Source organism: Pleurodeles waltl, chromosome 1_1, assembly GCF_031143425.1.
Source record: "Pleurodeles waltl isolate 20211129_DDA chromosome 1_1, aPleWal1.hap1.20221129, whole genome shotgun sequence".
Classification (NCBI taxonomy): domain Eukaryota; kingdom Metazoa; phylum Chordata; class Amphibia; order Caudata; family Salamandridae; genus Pleurodeles; species Pleurodeles waltl.
The window spans coordinates 837,057,873-837,070,728 of record NC_090436.1 but is presented as its reverse complement, the minus strand read 5'-3'; the positions used below and the strand labels follow the sequence as shown (position 1 = coordinate 837,070,728).

General features: G+C 42.6%; 1 protein-coding gene across 1 annotated transcript in view; it reads right to left on the bottom strand.

Annotated features, from left to right (window-relative positions):
• LOC138301836 (transmembrane channel-like protein 2-A) overlaps positions 1 to 12,856 on the bottom strand; it is a 536,847-nt gene that overhangs the window by 219,639 nt on the left and 304,352 nt on the right. The window contains exon 11 of the mRNA XM_069242355.1: positions 1,871 to 2,018. Within this exon, the coding sequence (XP_069098456.1) occupies positions 1,871 to 2,018 (148 nt within the window). The remainder of the gene's footprint in view (positions 1 to 1,870; positions 2,019 to 12,856) is intronic.

Here is a 12,856-nt window from a genome sequence, read left to right as displayed (position 1 = left end):
TGTTTCTACTTTTAAGTTTATTGAAACCACATGCTTGTGAAAGGATGTGTTTTTTGAAGGCCTTGTTCTATCATTTTGCCGAATGTCTTTCTGGAAGTATTCATTATTAATGTTTTCTCTGAAGTTTCAATGTTATTTTCCCCAAATCTCCATACATTCTACAATGGATCACCTTCCATTCCACATCTGTGTGCATTGTAATGGAGTTATAGGAGTAGATCTTTAACATACTTGGGGGCAGATTTATGGAAAGTGGCGCTGCCCCCCCTAGCACCCCACTACCGCCACCATGTGCGTGCCGTACTTAAAATATGGTGAATCATGGTGCAGGGTAGGGGGCAATAGGGTCATCTTTCATGGTAACTACTTATTAGTAAAAGTGCAAAAAGGGTACATTCTTTTCTATTTCTACTAGACCTAAATGAATATTCCAGAAACATTCAAATGTTCTTTTCATTTTCATTGTTTTGCGGCAAATTCATAAAGGTATGTCAAAGTACATAAGAGAGCACTAGAGGAGTACTGCTTTACAAACTCCAAAATGCCTTTGTGAACAGGACTCCCACTGTTCACTAACAGATCATTGTACTTTTAAGTCACTTTTTCAGCACAGCCACTTCCATACATTCTTTTAGCAACTATGCGAAATATCAACTGCCATATTGTACTGAAACTAACAGTTAACGTTTTTCAAGCTACGTGGGCAGTTTCCAACAGCAGGAAACAAAATGCAAATAAGTGAACATTCACTGAGTACTTCAGTAACTATCTACGTGACATATGTCTATAGATGGCTCGCTTGGGGATTGAAAAGTAGTGGTGTTACCTACATCATGAATATAAATTGCATGTTTCCGTTACTACATAGGTTCGCTTATGAGATATATATGTCCTTTTTTCGCACTGTCATCAGCATTCCACATATTTTGTTAATGTCAATAGACATGCCAACACAGGTATACTGACTGCACATTTACTAAGTCCACACATTTTTTTCGGTGAAATTAAAAATAATGCACGTTGCTTGCAACAGAAACTTCCGTGTTTTAAATTGGTGACAATAACGGATCACAGAGGAGGTTTTTTTCGCTCTTGTTCTCGATCACTGTCAAAAGGGAGTGTGTCCATAGGGCCGTTTGGTTTAGAGGTACTCCCAGCTGCCACCCTTCCCCCTGCTTCATTTAGAGGTGTGACTGGTTTTCAGAAGGCAGATTTTGAGGCTGCTCTGCTGTTTGAAACTGACCAAATGGCCGGTTTGTTACTGCAGTGCCCCCCCTGCCTTCTGTAGGGCAAGGATCATGATTCGATTTCTCTGCCCAGGACCACTATGTGAGGCTCAGGTCCTGCGCCGGAAATAAAACAATGATACAAATATGCATGGGGAAACCCCCTAAAAATCAGCCCCGTTGCATTTTTTTCAATAAATAAACTCACACGTTGAAAGTGTATTTCTTGAAAACAAAAAATCCCTCTGCTGAGTGGGCGCATCAAACATGGCACCTGATAGCCAAAGTTCAGTGCCTTCAGTAGCTCTCTTCAAGGCACAGAGGACCACGCCTGCCTAGTATGTTATCTCTAAACTCGGAGATCAGTGCTTAACGTGCGTAAAATTGCAATTTGGATACAAACAAGACTTTTGCAAAGTTTCATGCTTTTACAAAATATGTAAAATTGTCTACATATATTTTGGCTATCTGCCAGGTGAGTAGAGGACATTCCCTCTACCATCCTAGTGACCGGGCACTCTCAACCAAGATCTAAATGGTAATTGATCAAATTCTAAAGTCTCGATCTGGGAATATGCTCTACATTTTATCGGTCTACATCATTCGTGCATTTATATAAATAATAATGTATATTTTGTGATTACCTTAAAGCTGGTTGTGATAGATGCAAACTTGTTGTCGGCTGTTTCAGGGTTACCAATCAAGTAATCCCAGCTCGTAAACATTTTCCAACTGAATCCATATTGCCCGTCGTCTCCATCGCCTGTATTTTCATTTGCATTCTTAGCCATTCTGTAAATAGACACATAATCTACTGATATTTTGTTAGGAATAACACTTTCAATTAATAACAGTCAGTGCTTAATTTGTAAATAAAGAGGTGCAGGTGCTCAAAGCCCTGGCTGCTGTAATTAAATCTGCCAGCAATGAATACTGAGGCAGCGTAATCCTGAAGCCATCTCGGGCCTCTTCAATCCATTTATAGCCACCCCTGCCCCTTCAACTTATCCTGCAATTTTCTACTTTCTCCCTTTATGACGCTTTTTAGTTTTTTCCTTTTTCCATCTTTCCCACATGTGTCTTTTGCTCCCAGCAAATGCTTGAGGCATAAGAATAAGCCCCGCCCCTCACAAGTAAGTGCTCAGCACCGGAAACAACAAGCACAAATTAAGCACTGATAACAGTCGAAAACCCTACTGTTAATAACATTTTGATCTTTTTAGCACAAATTCTGGGTTCCTCCTAAATTCCGCGGGAGACACCAGGACTAGAATCAACAATTCTGGTCTCTATCTTCCTGTGAGTGAATGTGGAATATTAATTAAATTTTCGAAATGTGAAATAACCTGCCAGCCCATGAAGTACCATGTAGTATAATGTAGGCTTGTTCCAATTTAGGCAGTTTAATGCTGATATTTACCATCTTGGCAGAAGCAGGTCAAGTGATGTTGCAGAGACGGCATGAACGGCATCTGGAGTGTGGGTGTCTGTGGCTCGCTGTTAGGAGAATGTTTCGCTAATCTGTCATGCTGGTGGATGAGTGGGGGCTGGTTGTGTCTCTGTCCACAGGCACTGTCCCTCTTTCTAGTGGTTTATTTTTTTATCAGGTAATGTACAAATATATGTTAATTTACATCACACGATTTGTAAAACTATACAGTGGATGTACACCTGTTAAAACAGTGTTCGGTATTACTAGACCCATTAATTTTAGGTCCAGAAATATCAGATCACTCCTAGTTGCTCAGAGCAGTGTCCACCGAATGATACCGCGCCATGCAGCTCATAAAGGTGGCCTTTGTGCCTCAAATAAAGCTTTTAGTAGAAGGAAATGGATACACTTTTCTTTGCAAGCATGTATATAATGTGTGTAAATACACAAAAAAAGAAATATTGGTTTCAACCACTTATAAAATAACCTTAAATCATGGCAGGTCGCTCGCACTTTTTCCTTCAAAATGTGGCCTTTTTAAAAGGTTAAGGATACTAGCAGTATGTCCCACACAATAGAAAATGCAGAATCTGCTTGAGTGTTAAATGTTCCTGACATGCAGAAAATGTGAGCTAAGAAGCACCAATTCTACTGTCTACAGAGTATGTCATTTGTGCTCAGTGTTCCAATGGAGTGTCATGAGCAAAATTCCCTCCTCGACAGAGAAGGGTCTGTGAGTCCTCTCCTTGCAAGTGGTCAACTGGGATTCCACAAATGATGGGAGAAAGGTCTTCAAAGATTCTAGTTCACTACAGCAGGTGAGACCTTCTAGTGCCACCTTGTACACCTCTCATTACGAGTGCCCTTGTCCTTCTGATGGACAATGGGTCTGTCCCTGTTGGAATTAGCAGATCCACAGGAACCCCGAAGATCTGGTGCACTGGGTCAAACTCTGGAAAGAACTTACAGTGAGAGCTAGGTGCAGTATTCGAGATTTTGATGTGATTGCCATTTTCTAAGGGGGCTATCGGGGTCTCATCCTTAATGACCAATAAGTCCACTCTTGGAGTTGCCAATAACGGGGGAGCAGCCCTACCTGGTCCAACTCTGGGGACATTGCAATGAGGCCATAAGAGGACTACTTTATACTTAGACAGTCGAATGCAAAAATCTATCACCCTTTCAGTAGTTGAATGGGGTGTCATACTTGAATTGTGGCACACCCGTTTATCAAACAGCCTCAGCCTGGCGTTTTCCTGCTCATTGCTTAAAGGGCAGTACAGGACATCCAACATTACATTACAACCTTTCATCAAGAACTCAAGAAGACACATGCCATGTACATGCAAATCTAGCTGCAAAAGCTATCATTCAATGAGCTTAACTGTATGTTGTTAACTTTCCAACAAAGCCAATATCAGCTCTATTTCGTTGTTAGAACATGTCTCAAATTGGAGATTGGTTTCTAAATTCGTAGTGATCCAAAAACACGCAACACTGTAAAACTAGCCAAGACTGAATGAACCTTTACACCACAAATAAGTTCAAAAATAGGTTGTCTAGCATGGTCACATAGCCTATTATGGCACAGAAAAAGAAACAATCCTTGATAAATCCAGGAGTGGATGGTCATTTTTTACCAGATCTGGCATGAACACTAGCCTAATAAAAGTGCATGCCCTGGTATGAGCCTGACACTTACCAGGTTTGTTCGGGTTGACTCCACAGCTAGGAACATATTAAATCAATTGAACTACTTAGTGCCATTTACAACACATTTGTTCATATATATTGACCATCAAGCACTATGTTTTGCAGAACATTTTGAGGGAAAGGCCTTGACATATTTGAGTATTTCCGAGTATGCCACATTACAAAGGAGCATTATTAGAGGTGGTGTGGCCAAGGCAGAGATCTGTGAAGACATGTCTTTGCTTAGCTCCATGCCTCAGTCCTCGCAGAACCCTCAAAGAATGTGTTAGGCCCTAAAATGAGCCCTAACCACTGCTAGAGGTTGTGGAGAAATGCTGATTGCACATGTAGAACCGACTGGGGAAAGCAGCAAGGATAACAACTCTGTAAGAGTGGACAGCCCGAGCACCCTATGCAGAATGGAAACAAGACAGCAGTACAGAGTCTGGGCACCACATCCAACCAGAAGTTGATGTGGATCTGCTCCGGAGCAAGGAATATATAGAAGATCCTGGGGCCATGTTGCTGTGGGGCTCAGTGTGGCTCTGAGATGAGCCCTGAAAATCACTGCATCATGGCTGCACTTTGAGGGTCCCCAAGTGGCACTGACTGCTGCAGTTCTGGAGGAATCTAACAATTCTCCCATTCATGCCCCCACTGAATCATATCCTAATCCCCCGCAGGGGGTAATAGAAAACCACACCAAGTAAAGAGTCTTGCCCGGTGGGAAATTTGAGTGATGCTGTTCTTCATGAGGAAGCCTTGAGTCTAGTGTCACCTACCAGTGTTAGCGACAGGCCGCCCTCACTTACCACTATCTATTGTGACCCAAATCACAAGGAGGGGCTTTTGAAGGAGAACTGGCTGGGTGCCCTGTCCCTCCCGGCCACCACTGTGGGATTGTTATTGTGCTGTCAATTCCCATATAACCCCACTGCTAGAGACAAGTTAAAATTAAAGGAAGAACACATTTCATAAATCGTTTCTGGGACTGTGTGTTCCTTTCTAAACTAGACGGCAGCACACCGGGGTCCATCCTGGCAAGACGTTGCTTCTAAAATACTGCTCCCTGCCCAGGCTGGAGGTATTTGGGCACTAATCCAGTTTCTCCAGTGCCCCATGATAGCCAACAAGAGAGCCAAGGCATCCAAGGCATCCTTCATTAAAGACACACTCCAGAGTCAAAAACCAGAAAACAACCTGGCCTCTGATAGTGCAGAACTCTCCCGGGAACCATGCCAGGCTGACATGACTGAATCACAAGCCCTGGCCACAAAAGAGGACATTATAATTCTATTGTAAGAATTTAGAATGATCTCACTTTGCTGAATAATGATTTGACATCTAAAGTGTCTACACTACATCACTCACTTCAAAGAGCTGAACTTCACCTGTATCAAGTTGAAGGAAGCATAGCCAAACAGGCCCACAAGGCGGATGAGAAAGTCCTCCAAATCACCTAACTCAGGGAAACCAGGTAATGGTGGAGAAGGTTGATAACCTCGAAAAAATTTGAGTTAGGTGCAACAACATATGCTTGCAGGGCATCAATAAAGACATAGCTAACTGGGACCTAGAGACCTACATTCAGGCCTTATTTGCACACTTGCTCCATCACCCAGATGATCAGCCAGTACTCTTTGATCTTACTCATAGAGTAATCTCAGCCGTCCAACAGTGCAAAAACCTGATGCTGGATGTGTTTACAGGCATCCATTACTTTCCAGATCGAGAAAAGATCTCAAAACAATCCAGTATAAAGGGAATACAATCACGCTTTATCAAGATATATATATATATATATATATATATATATATATATATATATATATATATATATATGTATACACTCTGTCACAATGAAAAGAATTCAGAGAAATTTTGACTAACCTGCAGAAAGAACAAATTGCCTACAAGTGGGGTTACCCAGTTAATCTACACTTTATGTCAAAGGGTAAGAGTATCATTGTAAAAGACTTGCAGGAAGCCCAATATCTGCTATCTGATGACAAAAAGTATCATTCACCGCCGAGGGGAGAGGAAGATGCATGATACCAGCCGAGGACAGGATCCCTGCAAATGAAAGAGCTTTAACAACAACAACGAGAGAAAGATAACTGCTCACCAATCTCCGATGACAAACAAATGTAGTGCACAATTGCTTTCAGGTGAAAGGGAAGCATCAGCAAAGCACCCACACCAACAACTTGATGGCTTCTAAGGCATTTTTGGCTTGCAGGGACCTACTTTTTTCATGGAGCTAGACCCAACACCTTTCTTCAGACCTGTGTTATGATGAGACTTTTAAATTTACTTTATTGTTGCTGTTGTTATTTATCATTCTCCATGGACCATGAACTCTTCAGCTAGATGCAGCTAGGGTTCCTGTCTAGGTGGCTGAAGGGGAAGGGGATTAGTAGCAGATGTATCTTTAGGGGAAGCATAAAGATGGCATTGGGGCAGTGTGTTACAGATTGGACATTAAGGGGTAGGCAAGGCAGTGGTGCCCTTCAATGATCTTAACTCCCCAGTTAAACGCAGGGTGATCTTGCCGTGGCTTGTGCGCAAAAAGGTGTCACGGTCTTCCTACGAGAGACTCAATCGCTTTCACGGAGGACGCCCAGAGACTGTCCTCATGGTTCTTGGCCAAGTTTCACTCCACATACCAGACTAAATCACAAGAATTAGCAATTCTCCTCCATAGTGTTCTGGATTTTGCACTAGAGGTTAAATATGCGGAACCAGAAGGTGAGGAGGTGGGGATTAGGGAGAGTCTAGTCAACTCACATTCACAATCATCAATGCCAATGGTCTAAAAGAAAATAAGGAACCATTTCCTCAGCCCTGTTCCCCAAGGCATTACCCTTTACAAAAGTGGTGATAATCATGGAGGAATTTTAATACAGACCTCCTGCCGCAGCTGGATAGATCCCTGATGGGTTCTGCACTAACACCTCCTCCGGGGGCTTACTCAGAGTCTTTTGAAGATTTAAATCTGGTAGACATAATGAGGAGCCAACATGCCAAATAAAAAGATTATAAGTTCTACTCAAATGTTCATAAAACACATTCTGACATAGACCTATTTTTGATTTCTGAAGATCCCAAGCCAAACATCCAAGATTTGACAACAGATGTGCAGGTGCTATCCGATCACATTCCAGAATGGCTGCACATATCCACCATAGAGCCCCAAAAACCTCATATGAGACCTTAGGTGTTCAAATAGGTTGGTATCTGTGACCCAGAAGTATGCAAAAACATTAAAGAAACAATTAAACAATATTTTGAAGTCAATTATATTAGGGACGTTTCAATGTCCACCCTCTGGAATACTGCAAAGAGGGTTATCGGGGGAGACCTGATCTCCTATTTTGCAACCTTTGAGTGCTTCGCTAAGGGCAAAAAAGAGGATGTAGAGGCCCAACTCAGAAAGGCAGAACAGAGCCACAAGCAGAAGATTTAATCGCAAGAGTTAAGGAAGAGGCATATGCATCAGGGAGAGTTACAACAATTGGCTATGACAGAAGTTTCTTAAAAATTACTTCATATTCAACAATAATGTTATAAGAAGGGATATAAAGTGGAGCGACTATTTGCTTATAAATTGAAAAAGTTCAAAACCCATAATCGTATTAAAGTGATAATCAACAGAGAGGTCAATAAGCTTGAAATTACAAAAGAAATACTAGAGATTTTCAAAACCTCCTAAAAGGCATCCTTTGAGTGCCAGCAATTTGTCGCTCAGGCTCAAGACCACTATCTCATAGGCTACAACCCTCTACAGACACAAGAAGACCTCAAGAACCTAGAGGAGAAAATATCCCTAGAGGAGGTCTGTGACACAATAAATGGCATGCTTAGCCACAAGGGCCTTGGCCAGGATGGCTTTCCCATTTCCTTTTATATCACTGTGTTAGCCGAATCCCTGAAAAAGGCATTTGACTTCTTCCTTTCTGTAAGAGTAGTTACAGATACAATGTTACCTTTGGATCTCATGCTACTCCTCAAACCTGACAAGGATCACAAAGACTGTGGGTTCTTCCACCCAATCACACTCCTTAACTGAGATGTTCAAATGTTTCCCTTTACTTTCTTTATGATACTTCATAGACCCTGAGTCAAAATAATTTCTATCCAAACATTTTTTTCAGGAAAGCTGGCTAGAACTGAACACAATTGGCTTCTGAGATAATAACGGTGACCAAGAAATCACAACAACTGATGGCCCTTCTTCCTCTTGATGAGGGGAAAGGCTTTGATTTAGTTAAATGGTCACTCCTATCTTAAGTCCTAAATAAGATCCCAATGGAAGAAAAAATTGAAACCTATATGTATACCCTCTCAGTTAGACCATCCACTGAAATCTGAATAAACCATCCACTGAAATCTAAATAAATGTGCATTCTCATACCGCATCTCAATCACCACCAATGTTTGCACACTTTTTATGGAGCCGCTAGTCCAGAAAATACAGCAAAATCAAGGTATTCAGGGAGTCGGGTGGATGGAATGGAGTAAAAGGTGATACGCTTTGCAGATGATATACTGTGCTTTATTGCTCACAAAGAAAAATCCTTAAGGACATTTTAGATCAAATTGACTACATTTGCAGAAGACTTGAGGTTTCAGGTAAACTACACCAAACATAGGGGCTTAGGGTGGGTTCTCCACAAAACAGTACTAGAACCAGAGTTACAGCTGCAAGCTTCATCTGGACCAAAGCCTCAATAAAATATTTGGCCATATACCTCTCATACAGTTTCATGACTCTATACACTAGCAAGATTCCACTCCTTCTATGGATAGTATTCAAAGATCTATACAGATGAGGCAAGCTGGAGATGGTGTGGATGTGAAGAGTTGCAAGTAGAACAATGAACCTACTGTCCAGCTTGCTGTATGTGGCTCAGATGTTGTCCTTAAGGTTTCCCACTGCAACCTTAATCCAGATGGAAGAAAATCTGATTACATTTGTGTGGAAAGAAAAGGAACTGAAGGTCTCCAAGGTGACAATGTCTCACTCCACCACAGAGTGTGGCTTGCACCTACTAGATATTCACATCTTCATCCAGGCAGCCCAAATCCACCCAGCAATTGACTGGAAGTGCAATCCAAAATGAAAGGTCTGGCTCCAAGTCGAGCAAACATATTCTGATATCCAACTGCAGCATTTACTATGGCTCCCTCGCAGGGTCAAGAGGGAGGCTTGTTCTTCCCTAGTCTACTGTTATTCTCCTGAAATGTTGGTATCAGCTGTCCTGCAATAAAGGGTCAACTACCTTCCCACCACCACTATCACCCATTGCACACAATCCAGACTTTGTCCTGGGTATGTCAGACCCTAATTTTCGTACCTGTAATTTAGGAGTTCCACAGTGTTCAAGGAGCTGTTTGAAACAGAGAGCTATTAGCAGTAGAGGAAATGAGTTGCCACTTCAGTTTACCCAACAATTCACTAATCCAAATACAGCACTGGTTGTCACACAGGAATCTCAGGGAGCACACCCTGCTAGAAGATCTATTTTGATATAAGATTTGGAAAAAGGGCATCACGTAGCTTTATAAAACCTTTCAGGGAGTTGAAGCCCACTCCAAGCAAAGATACATTTTACAATGAGGGAGACATCTAGAAACTGACATCACTGAAGCTTCATAGTTTGCAGCCTGGCAGAGGGCAATCAAATCCTCGTTTTGCATTCAACATAGGGAAAAACGCATATGATGATGGCAAGATATTATATGCCTCCTATAAGACTGAAAGCAATGTTTTTGGGATCTGATGTCAGTTAGTAAGACTGCGGGGAAAGAGGTAGACTAATTCTCATGTAGTGGTCATGTGTTCTGTTCATATAAAAAAAATTTAGTGCAAGAATGTTACACATATTTGAGCAATAACGGAGTTGCTTTACCCCTGCAAGCCTTGGTTCTTCTCTGGGGAGATCAAGGAGAGAACGATGCCTTCCTTCTCTCCACACCATTGGGAAAACGGGTTTCATATCTATTGCATGCAGCCAAACTGTCAGTGACGCACATGTGGAAATGACCACTGGTGCTCCCAGTGACTTTGTGGTAGAGCAAGGTATAGACAATTTCTGCAATGGGAAAGTTATCAGCTTTAGTCCATGATAAAGTCGATACATTTTGAGAGGGTATCATTATCTTGAGCACAGGGATGTGTTCACTCCAAGATACAGACTTGAGGCTCCTCACCTGAGCATTGTTCAACTGTGCCACCTGTATGTCACCCTCTCTTATAACTATAAACTGATTGAACTAATGGTCAAAGGAGCAAAAGCCTGCCTAGTGCCAATACCCAGCTGTACTTTGTATGTGTACATTGAATTATTCATGTATAGTCAACAGAGTCCTTGAAATATAATGAAGATATTCATATTTCACCAGAGAAGTGGTAGGATCATTTCAGCATTTTATATGCCAAGACTAGTACCCATGAGAAATCCCAGGTCTTGTGGTAGGATGAGGTACAGACGGACAATACCTGCTCAATTTGCTCATGCTTGTGACCCCTGTGGACCCTCCTTTTTTAGCATAGAAGGTACCCTTACAGCAATAGATAGCCAAAACCCTTTAAAGTCCCTGACCCGGATGGTATACAGGGGGGACATATATAAGTCAGAACCCCATTTACGGGCTTGGTATGTAAATACCCTTTCTAATGCTATAGTTAATGAGGGTGAGATGCCGAACACCTGGAAAGGGGCTGAAAAGATTTTAAATAGGGGGATACGGGATACCCTGGTAATTAGTCGCATAGTAGTCTATTGGACAACCTCCAAAAATGTTTTCGAGGCAGGTATTAGACAGATTGTTAGCTTAGGCATTCAGTAGGGATAACTATCCTCTCTCCAGGCAGGGTTTCAGGTGAAAATCAGTACCATCGACCACGTGTTCAGGTTTTCTCTCCTGTACTGAAAGCAGGTAACCTTGTGTTGACAGAAGCTATTTTTAGCTTTTGTCAACCTTCGAGCTGCCTTTGACTTGATTCCTCAAGATAACTTATGGAGGATGTTGAGGAATATTGGTGTCTCTAGTGATCTTGTTAATATTTTGGTCAGGTTACATCATGGAAATTATGCTCAAGTGGGGTGGGGGGGACAGGGGGAATTGGCATCCAGAATCCGCATTTGTTGTGGAGTGCGCCAAGGTTGTGTTCTGACCCCCACTTTATTTTCTCTTTACACAAATTATATAACTGAGTCTTTGAGGCAGTGTGTTAATGACCCATCCACTTTGAATGGGGAAAAAAGTTCTGATTTCATTGTTAATTTCTAAATCACCTATGGGTGTCCAAAACTTACTGACTAAGGGCCTACTTACATTTTCGGCAGACAGAATAGCCCGTTGCCGAAGTTTGACGTGGAGGTTGTCCCCAATGTGGCTTACCACCCCCCGCCCCCCAGGGCCATTACGAGTTTCTCGCTGTCTCAGTGGAAACAGCCTACAGTATTGTCTCCGGCTTGTAATCAAACTAGCAGCAATGCTGTAGTGCATAGGGTGCACCAGCACCCATCACAAAGTTCACAGTCTGCAAAGCAGACTGTGAACTTTGCGAAGGAGCTGGCCAGGGGTGCCCCTGCAATGCCCATGCCAAGTGCATGGGGCACCCTGCACCCCGTCTCCACCAGCCTGTTCATGGCGGGATTACTCCCATGAAACCTAAGGCGGAGAGGAGGCTCGTAATCCTCAAGGCGGTGCTGCTTGGCGGATTAGGACTACCAGCACTGCCACCCCGTCGTGTGGATGAAAACTTGCGGTGGTAGCGGTCTGACCACGGCGCTACTTCCACAGTCGTAATGTGGCAGTTGGACCACCGTATTGGCGGCGGTCCATCTGCCACCATGACCATGTCGGTCATTAGACCGCCAGGGTCATATAAGGCCCTTAATCTATGGCATTCTGTGAGGACAAAGGCTTAAAGATAAACAGCTCAAAAACTAAATACATGCTTCTTGGTAAGAACTCCTCTGGAACTAAGGCCCATATTTATACATTTTTAGTGCCGTATTTGCGCCACACAGTACAATTGTATTTTGTAAGTTTGCACCGCTTTTGTGTCAAAAAGAGGCTCAAATGCAGCACTAAAAAAGTATAAATATGGGCCTAATTGTGCTAAGTTGGGCAATGAAAAACTTGACAGGGTGTCGTGCTTTGATTATCTGCCAGTCACCTTGTCGGAGAAATTTGAGTGGGATTCCCCAATTGTAAAGAGTTCACTCATGCTGGCGCATAGGTTCAGTGCTCTTTTACGCTTCTTTAGAGCAACTTTCTCTCAATCAATCTCACCTGCTCTTGAGGCCTATTCCACGAAGGCATTGAATGCTGCCACTTATGGAGCTGAAATTTGGGGGTACACAAACACACACAGGCTAGCAGTGATTGAAAATAATTCATGAGGGCCCTAGCGGCCATCCCTGCCAGTATGCCACTTATCCCCCTGCGATATGATCTAGGTATCAATTGGGAAAGGGGTTAGACCTTGCTC